General features: G+C 34.2%; 1 protein-coding gene across 3 annotated transcripts; it reads left to right on the forward strand.

The window, feature by feature from the left end:
• Positions 1 to 457: 457 nt before the first annotated feature.
• On the forward strand, positions 458 to 5,396 carry LOC145114215 (uncharacterized). Of its 3 annotated transcripts, none has more exons than XM_079050219.1 (12): positions 458 to 698; positions 1,146 to 1,336; positions 2,274 to 2,315; positions 2,416 to 2,560; positions 2,656 to 2,885; positions 2,968 to 3,025; positions 3,098 to 3,175; positions 3,281 to 3,369; positions 3,452 to 3,533; positions 3,902 to 4,060; positions 4,339 to 4,530; positions 5,041 to 5,396. In XM_079050219.1, exons 2-11 carry the CDS (start codon positions 1,158 to 1,160, stop codon positions 4,516 to 4,518), a joined length of 1,242 nt encoding a protein of 413 aa, XP_078906345.1. In that variant the 5' UTR covers positions 458 to 698; positions 1,146 to 1,157; the 3' UTR covers positions 4,519 to 4,530; positions 5,041 to 5,396. The 3 variants fall into 3 exon arrangements, with proteins under 3 accessions (XP_078906345.1, XP_078906343.1, XP_078906344.1); XM_079050217.1 differs by having other exon boundaries at positions 5,053 to 5,396; XM_079050218.1 differs by having other exon boundaries at positions 5,069 to 5,396.
• The last annotated feature ends 4,506 nt before the right edge of the window (positions 5,397 to 9,902 follow it).

The raw sequence follows: 9,902 nt of genomic DNA on the forward strand, positions 1-9,902 counted from the left end.
GAAGATCAACAAATAACTTGTTTGATTAGTTGAGTTCATGGGGTATAAGTTGCAAGGCTATTAGTTCAACATAAGTACAAGATGAAAAGATTTTAAAGCCGATGGCTAAACCGAGTTAATTGGGTTGACCCGAACCCGAATAAACGAAATACATCATACCCGAAACCTGACCCTATTAAGGTATGGGTTAATCGGGTTAACCCGAATAACCCGATTTTAGCATTCAGACCCTAATAAACCCCACCCTATTAATCTTATTCGGGTTTGGACTGAATCGGGTTAGTCGGGTTCGGGTTTTTTTGACACCCCTAAGTATTAGTCATAAGGATCATTTGCATACAATGTTTGCTCCAAATGGACGATCTATGCAAAATAATAATAATAATAATAATAATAATAATAAATAAATAAATAATCATAAGAACTATTTTAGGGAAAATTTGAAAAAAAGGACCATTTGCGAAATTTTGTCTAAAAAATCACGTCAAGGTCTCCAGCTCTTCTCCGGCACTCCCTCGCATCTCCGGCGCACCTCTCGTTCTCTGGCGCGCATCTTGTTCTCCGACGTCAGTGTAGTTATCCGGTACTCCGGATCGAACAAGGGCTTCATCCCCCCTGCACCAGTCATTTCGGGCAGCAGCTTCATCACTGTCATCTACGGCCAGTATCCTCTCCATGGTGTCATCTCTTTTTCTCCGGTACTGATTCTTGCTTTCTAGTTGGTCCTCACTCTCCTTTTCCGATATTGATTCTCGATTTGTAGTTGGTCCACTCCTTTTTTCCAGTACCGATTCGCGATTTCCATTTGGTCTTCTCAGACGTTGTGAAAATTGGTTTAGGGTTTGTGAAATATCTGTTAGTGTGAAAATTGTTTAAATCAATGCTGTAAAAATTGTTTCGATTATAATTTGTCTTCTGTGGCACCATTTACTTTTTTACTCTGTGATTAATCTGTCTTCTCCAACACCATTTGAAAATTACAAAGATTTATTGATTTCTGAAAATGGGTGTTTATTGCTTAATCCTCTTTTCAAATCGAAGTGGACAGATGCTCTACTCCAAATTGCTGATGATATGCTGAAATCAGTAGGCAGTAGATGTAATCTGCCTTCTCTCACATGAACTAATGATTTTGAAAACAACAGATCTTGAAGAAGATGACGAATCCAAAGAGAGACAACTTTTTCAGCAGATTCATATTAACAATAACAGCGATTATGATATCACTTTCATGTTCATGTGTGAATTTCTCACATGCTGCTTCCTCGACTTCTTCTTCTTCTTCTTCAGTGCACACCAACAACTGGGCAGTCTTGGTCTGCACCTCACGCTTCTGGTATTTTTCCTTTTTGTTTTTTGATTCTTCAGTCATTTCGATTTCTCGATTACATGGTTAGGTCCATAGTTTTAAAAATCGGGTGAGGCGTACGCCTCGAGGCGAGGCGGTGGAAAAACGAACTTGAGGCGGCGCCTCATATGGTCTAATTGAGGAGCTGAACGAGGCGGAGAGAGGCAGCGCCTCAAGGCGTGAGGCGGGGCGAGGCGTACTCGTTAAAAAACAATGAAAAAATAAGAGAAATGTAATATTTTTGTCAACTTTTATACCTTTTTACCTAAATAAAACAAAAAATTAATTTTTTGATCTAAATAACCTAATTGACAATCATACATGATGAACTTATTTTGACATAACTTAGTTCAATATTTGCTTTGTTAATACCTTCTTAATACTTAGTTGCTATCTAGTTATGTATTATGGCAATGTTATTAAAATTTCTTTAAATTTGTTTTCTAGTTAATTATGACTTTCTATGTATCTTTATTATATTTTTATTAGTTATATAATATTTAAAAACTATTTTTTTATTCCGCCTCGAGCTTACGCCTCGGTTCGCCTCGAGGCTTACGCCTCCTGAGGCAGAGGGAAAACGCCTCAAGGCTCAATTCCGTACTTTTAAACCTTGGTTAGGTCATGGTTTGGGACCGATTAAGTTTTAAGTTTCCCTTTTTTGTCCTCATCGCTACAGTAATCTAAGAACATGCTTGAAAATTGAAATTAATAGACCTAGGAGTTCCAGGACAGCAGATTTTATAGAATTTGATATGAGGTTCCTTTTTGGATTTCAACAGAAAATTATCTCTTTTCCCATGGATGACCATCACAAAACACTGTATAGTTTAGTTTGGTCTTCCTGTTTATAATATCTGATAGGAAGGTTCCTTTGTAGCACTCTTGACCTTTTTTGAATTAACAAAGTGTGATTATCTTTCAGGTTTAATTATCGGCATATGGCAAACACTTTATCCTTGTATAGGTATATGGTGTTTCATCATAATCTTATATTTGTGTTGACTTTATAATTCACACCCTGTTGACATTTCTCTGTCATTCTTTCTCTTAATGTTCTTGTATAGGACTGTGAAACGACTTGGGATACCTGATGAGAGGATCATTCTTATGTTAGCAGATGACATGGCTTGCAATTCCCGAAACAAATACCCTGCACAAGTTTTCAACAATGAAAACCATAGGCTTAACTTGTATGGAGATAATGTTGAGGTCAACTTTTGTGTCCAATTAATTTACAGCCCTTTACTTATTTACATAGCTGTTTTTTTAGAAGATGTGCTGATTTTAGTACAGTGCTTTGTCAGGTAGACTATCGAGGTTATGAAGTGACAGTTGAGAACTTTTTGAGAGTTTTAACAGGTCGCCATGAAAATGCTGTTCCAAGATCCAAACGTCTTATGAGTGATGAAGGAAGCCATATACTGTTATATATGACAGGACATGGAGGAGATGAGTTTCTGAAATTTCAAGACTCTGATGAACTTCAGAGTCATGATTTGGCTGATGCAGTCAAACAAATGAAAGAAAAGCGTAGGTCAGAAGTACCCATTTGAGTGTTATGTTATCTCTTTTGTCATTGGTTGTAGATTGGTGACTTTATGTGTTCATGTTTTTAGGTTCAAGGAACTGTTGATTATGGTAGATACATGTCAAGCTGCTACCCTCTTTTCCCAGGTCTGGTTCTTTTTTTCACCTAAAGTATGGAAATAAATGAAAACATAACTTTATTATTTTCTTTGTTTTCAGCTCCATTCACCTGGTGTTTTGGCTATTGGGAGTAGCATGAAAGGGGAAAACTCATATTCACATCACTTAGATTCTGATGTGAGTATTATCTGGATTCTATCAAGTTGAAAATTTTGTAATTTGATATACAGAAATACTCCATGATTTTTAACTTCTCTTGCTAATTCTGTGTGACACATATAGGTTGGTGTCTCTGTTGTGGATCGATTCACATTTTATACGTTAGCTTTCTTTGAGAGGCTCAATATGTATGACAATGCATCGTTAATCAGGTATGAAAAAATGTTGCATTTTGAAAAATCTGTTAAAGTTTTCTCGGCCTATTTTACTTCATTTTTCTTTGTTGTTTTGCAGTCTGTTTGGCTCATTTAATCCAGATTTACTGCTGTCAACTGCATATTATCGAACAGATTTATACCAACAAGAATTGGAGAAGGTATATGCCATTTTTCATCACATCTCACCCTTCCTGAAAAGGGAATTTCTGTTTTTCAAGGTCTAGGCATTCATACCACTGTTTCTTTCTAGACTAAATTACAAAAGTAGTCCCTGTGGTATATTGGTTTCTATGGATATGTTCTATCACTTTCATCGGTTGTCTTTTTTCGTCCTTAAACCATTAAGTTGACCGTTTTGCCCTAATATTCTCCATCTCTTTCTTCAAACTCCTAAAAAATTTAGAACCCAAGAATCAAATTCCCCAAAAAGTGATGGCACTTATTATTTTTGCAAAATGATATTTGGTGGTTTTGGCATTTGGGGTTTTGATTTATTGAGTTTGAGTTGTGTGTGTTTGTTGTTCAGGTACCCGTGACAAATTTCTTTGGTTCAGTGATGAAAACAATCCACACTGGTTCTGCTTACAGAGGTAAACCCAAATCTGATGTGTCATCAGATCCAACTCCAAGAATAACAACTACTAGTTCAGTTTCTGGGAAACAAGTTGATCATCTGGAGACAAATGTAAGGATCTTTAATTCCACTTACGAATACATCTAAGCTAGTTATAACTAAATAACGTATAGAGCAGAGTCAAAACTATAATTTGTATTTACATATGAAATTTATTCCATTCCTACATGACCATGGAATGTAATTACTAATTACTAATCATTCTTCATTCCTGATTCCATTCCATCCAACCAAACACTCGCTTATATTGATCTTAAGTTTGTGCTCCTTCCTGTTATGTAAATGTTATCCAATGAAGGAAGGAGTGACAAGTGTATGGCGATGTGCAGGTGGTGAAAGTGAAACATGGAAATGGAAGTAGTTGTCCTCATGCAGAATTATGGGATATGATGGTTGACAAGCTTCAAACTATCAAAAATGTTGACACCATTGTCAATTACGGTTTGCTTGGATTGTTGACCCTTGTGGCACTTTCCACCTGGCAATCATCATCATCATCATCATCATAGATAGATATAAAGGTAAGAAATAAAAATCCTCATTTTCATCACTTCACCTCACATTTTTCCTTGTGTTGTGTTGTGCCCTAGAAAAAGTGTCGTATTTCAAAAGTTTAAAATCAAATATCCTTTAATGTAAAATGCGACTCCATTCTTAATGCAAAACTGTTTCACTTTTCAACAGGCTAAATATTTTGCATATTTTTTTAGTCTTAAAATGAAACATCATTGCATATTTATGGATCATTAGTTTCAAAATTTTCCTATTTTATATGCCAAAATATGCAATCATGTTTCATTTTAGTTCTAAAAATGTGCAAGTAGTAACAGGAACAATTATTACATGGTACTAATTAGATACTTATTTGAACAACAATGTTTCACCTTTTACCAGTTTATGCCTATATGGTATATATAAAAAGAAAAAAAAAACAAAAAACAAATTGTTGTTGCATAAATATGAAAAATGAGAAATTGTTATGCGCATTTTAGACATATCATTATTATGCCCTTTTCTGATTCAAGTTTCAGTTTAAATGACAGTTGGTTACAATTCCAGGTGTTGGGTTGCAAAAACAAAACATGTTAATGAGAAAAATTGAGACCCTTAGAAGAGCATCCGGTTATATATGCAACTCTCAAGTAAATGGCCTTGGGTGGGTGGGTGGGTCTTTACATCACATGGATGGATTCCTCATTACACAATTTATTTTTGTAACAATCACTATGGTGAGCTGCCTGCTTATTTTCTATCTAGTCAGACTAATGAATCAATTTAATGTAATCTACTCAAGAAGCTTTAGTGCATATTTTTGTAGTGTTAATCGTATAATCTGTAACTCTACATGATATAAAATCTTCTGACATATCTAGTTTTGTTTTGGTTTTGGTTTTGGTTGTTCATTGTTCAAGCATGTAGGTAGGTACTCACAATCTACATCAACATAAGTTAGTTTGTCACATAAAGAATCTACCCAAGTCTTAACTCATGACCACCTACCAAGTAACCATCTCAAAGATTTCTGCCACATACAATATTCCTCTCTTACAACTATAATATATTTACAGGTGATATCACTTTTGTGCGTGTATCCATTCTTAGAGAAACTCAGAAAACATCATCTTTGTGAGGATGGATATTAACGAGAATTTTGATCGATTAGCAAGTTATATGAAAACATGTGAAATCATCGATTTCTAGATCCTTTTCATTTGATTTTGTTACCTATTTCTCAACCCCCTAAAAGAAATCTTATTGTTCCAAATGTCCTCAAATTGATGTTGATCATTTTTATATATGGAAAAGCAAGCTCACCCTTCATATGTACCCTGTGCATCACTATATGCTTACTATTATGAATAAAGGGGCATATGTTCCTGTCAATATCGTGCCTTGTGATGGGACAAAGGACATTCTAAAGGTTCTAGCTATGTTCATGAAACTTAAAGCTATAAGTAACTAAGCCATATGACTCTTTTGTGCCAACACCATGAGACATTTACCTAAACATATACCCAATTCAACACTTCACTCAAATGATCTAATAACCTACATATATAGGAGGAACATGTATGTGGTTATTGTGATGACAGAGATTGACACAATCCACACATATAACCTCCAAAGTATATTTATATTTGGAAGTCTGTCGAAGAATCATGAAAGTCTAAACCTAGCTAGCGACTTGCATCAATGGATAAGTTGAATGATATTCAAGATATGACTACAGCTCCAACTCTTGTCTCAACAAACCAATCATCTGACACACTGTTTATTGTCAATAAACCATAACCCACTGAAAATGTTTCAGATTGCCTAGATGATTATGGAAAGTAGTATGAAAGACTTTTAGCTAAGACAACAATGTTTGAAAGGAAGCATAAAGATTGGAGAGATAGGAGGACAATGCAAAGGAACATCACATGACAAAAGGAGCATGCATATCTGATGGAGAAAAGAAAGAGGAGGATTTAATGGCTTTTGAAGAGGACAGGAGTTTCGAGCAGCCATACATGAAAAATCTCGGTAATAGTATTGCAATTGATTGGGATCTATTCACCATGTATCATGTCAAATCGAAAACTTTGCTAATTACTTTGAAAATGAAAAATCTACAATGTTTGACTATTTGCATGTGTTAATTTACGAATGGATCATTTAAAACTTTGTTAAATTAAAGGCTAAATATGCAAACCTAGCTAAAGAACTCCTTGCTATTGCAACTAGGGACAAGCATAGGCGGATACCCGCCTATTTTTGTTGGAACCGGAACAATAGATGAATAGTCATTTGATAAAAAATCATTTAAATTATTTGAATATCTTATTTCCTATCGGAATAAGCATATCAATACGATCACTAGGACTATTAACTAATATAATAAGGAGTGTAAGTATTGAAAAAAGGATTTGTTCTCTCCTACGAACAATTTTTTCGTAAATCTCGTCTAATTAAAGTAGTAGATCTTTTAGCCCCTTATCGCCGTGGAGGAAAAATCGGACTATTCGGGGGAGCTGGCGTGGGTAAAACAATACTCATTATGGATTTGATTAACAATATTTCCAAAGCTCACGGAGGCGTATCGACGGTTCTTATATTATTGGTACTGGAACAGGAACAACTTACACCAGTTTCTAGAAATCTGGAACTGCTTCCTAGAACCCCAAGACCGGTTCCGGGTACCCGATTCCTTGAATTTTAAAACTTTTTACTTTATAAATTAGATAAATTAACTATCGTAAGTAAAAAATCAAAACGGTATAAATATGAATTATAGAGTATATTCTATAGATATTAGATATAAAACCAAAACAATTATAAAAACTTATATCTTTTAAATAATTAACTATTAAAAACATCTCCCACTTTTAAATAACGAAACAGTAAACATCTTATCATCTCAGCAATTGCCAAAAAAAAAAAAAAAAAAAAAACAAACAAACACAAGCAACTACAGCACCAAGCAGTAGAAACACCAACAAGCAGCAAAGAAAGCAACATACAGCAACAAGGTTTCCTGTTTAATATTGATCATAGAATGAATAAAATTTGACAAAAAAAAAACCCATCATTTCAGATGCAGCAACAGACAAAAAAAAACTAATATTACATCATTTATCGTGGTGTACCTCACAAAGCAATTACTTATTCCCTCCAAATGTATCGTCCATATTGCGACCTGATTTCTATAATTGAAATTAAACATAAAAAGTCAAATTAGAATAATAAGTAGTATTATACAAAAAGGCGAAATTTTATCTAAGTGCAAGTGATGAAACAAGCACATACAAGGAAAAAACTTTATCGAAGTGATCAAATTTCCATTAATGGTTGTAAACGAACCAAACGTTAAACAAACCTTTTGTGAACCCCGTTCAGCAGAAAGATCGTTATTTAAAAACCGAACAGACATGAACAATATATCTCGTTCGGTTAGTTAAACAAACAAACACAAACAATGCCCTCCTTCATTCATTTATGTTTGTGAATGTTCAATTTACATTCATTCATTTATGTTCGTTTGTTTATTTTATTATAGATAGATTTTTTATGTACACACATGTTTGTATGTGTTTGTTCGTTTAAGTTAACATATATTTGTTTGTTTCTGTTCGTTTAAGTTCATCGGTATTCGTTTGTTTATGTTCTTTAATGTCCAATTATGTACATTTAAGTACGTTTGTGTTTGTTTATGTTCATTTATGTTTATCTCGAATGGACATAAAATTTTGTTAGTGTTTTCTCATTTATAGTTTAAAGTTAAAACGAACGAGCAAGAAAAAGCATCCATTAGTGTTCGTTTACAGCCCTAGGTGTTTGGGATTGAGTTTGAAAAATGTTTATTGACTTATTTGCTTTTTCATTTGCCAATAAGCTTAAAAAAGTGTTCGGGAAATATAAAAGTTCTTTTACAAAATAGCTTTTTACTACCCTTAAAAAGACTTTTTGAAAAGTCGCACACTCCTGAATTTTTAAAAATAACCTAAGAGGTTGTTTGGTACTTGAGAAATTAAGATACATGCTCTTAGTTTTTCACATTAAGGATGTTTCGTTGCCTTGAAGCCCATTCCATGCCGTCTACGTTTTCCATAACTTAAGAGGTTGTTTGGTACTCTCCCCCCATTGTGCTAGACATGTGTTTTCCTGAACGCAATAAATAATTCATCATGAATATTGCATTTTCTTATGAAATTATGGATTGCAAAACAAGCAACGACTATGCACTAAAAAACGATGAGGAATCATTTGCTTTAGGATTGAAAATCTCAGCTTCAAAACACCATAGGCGCTCAAAATACAATTTCTAAGTTGTGCGTGTGCATGATCAAATCTTTCTTCTTTAGTTGACACATGTCATCGTCGATAATCAAATAACAAATACCTCGTGTTGCGGTAAGAAGTCATAAATTATCTTTCTTTGTAACGAGTTTGTTGATCAGTAGGCATGATGCATGCACACGAGTTTCATCTAACGCACCTATTGCTCTTGCTCCTGCTCCTGTAAATATTTCTTTTAGCCTATTACGACTTTTTGAGGAATTTACAGTTTCCACTATAATTTCTTTTGCAAAAATCATCATTATTTGTAGAACCTCATGAAAGCATCTATTAACAGTTTTTGTGGAGCGTTGAAATCTTCATTTGATCATCCTGAATCGTTCATTATGTCTTATAATTGTCAAAAACATAACCATCTTTTTTTCTAACACTTATATGCCTATTATTTACAACCAATTGTTTTGTCTAAAATGATTGCATAAAAGTACATACACTTCATGTGAAAGACGCATCATCTCATGACATTGTGTAGAAGTTCCATTTAACAATTCTTACGTATATGCATGACCACTTAATTCTAAATCGTTATTAATTGTCTTTCCAAGTCTCACAAATATGTAGATCAATGGTTAACAAAACGTCTCTTATCCGCACATAAAAAACAAAATAGATATAGTGTATCTCGGATCAAATATTCATTATTTTAGCTTTGTTCAAATTTCCATATATGCACCTAGAATTGAAGAAACATGCTTATCTACAAATATCTTAACAACATTAGCAATATCTTCCCCGATTTCTAGGATTATTGAATTCGATGTATCTTTATTCTTTGTCGTACATTTGTACTCTTCTGTTTTTTGATTGAGCGGAGGACTTCTCACTGACACTTACAGGTTCTTTTTTAGTGCAATCAATGTCACCAAAGTCATTTAAACTATAGTGGGTTCCTTTTGGCCCCCCACCCGTCAATGCTTGTCGAAGTCGCGCCTTCAAACAATTCAGTACAAATGTTGGTGAAGGGTAGCGGTGTACATCTCAAAGAATCAACATGTTTGTTTAACTGTTTGAAAAAATACCTTTGTTTTTAGTTCCCATTCTTCTTTGGAAGGTG

The sequence above is a fragment of the Lactuca virosa genome, chromosome 5 (assembly GCF_052849685.1).
Source record: "Lactuca virosa cultivar CGN04683 chromosome 5, Lactuca_virosa_CGN04683_v6, whole genome shotgun sequence".
NCBI lineage: Eukaryota > Viridiplantae > Streptophyta > Magnoliopsida > Asterales > Asteraceae > Lactuca > Lactuca virosa.

Bases quoted from the DNA above. Each gene is read 5' to 3' on its own strand.
- LOC145114215 (XM_079050219.1), top strand. From the start codon at position 1,158: ATGACGAATCCAAAGAGAGACAACTTTTTCAGCAGATTCATATTAACA. The intron at 1,337-2,273 runs GTATTTTTCCTT...ATTATCTTTCAG, and splicing joins GTCTGCACCTCACGCTTCTG to GTTTAATTATCGGCATATGG. The intron at 3,370-3,451 runs GTATGAAAAAAT...GTTGTTTTGCAG, and splicing joins GACAATGCATCGTTAATCAG to TCTGTTTGGCTCATTTAATC.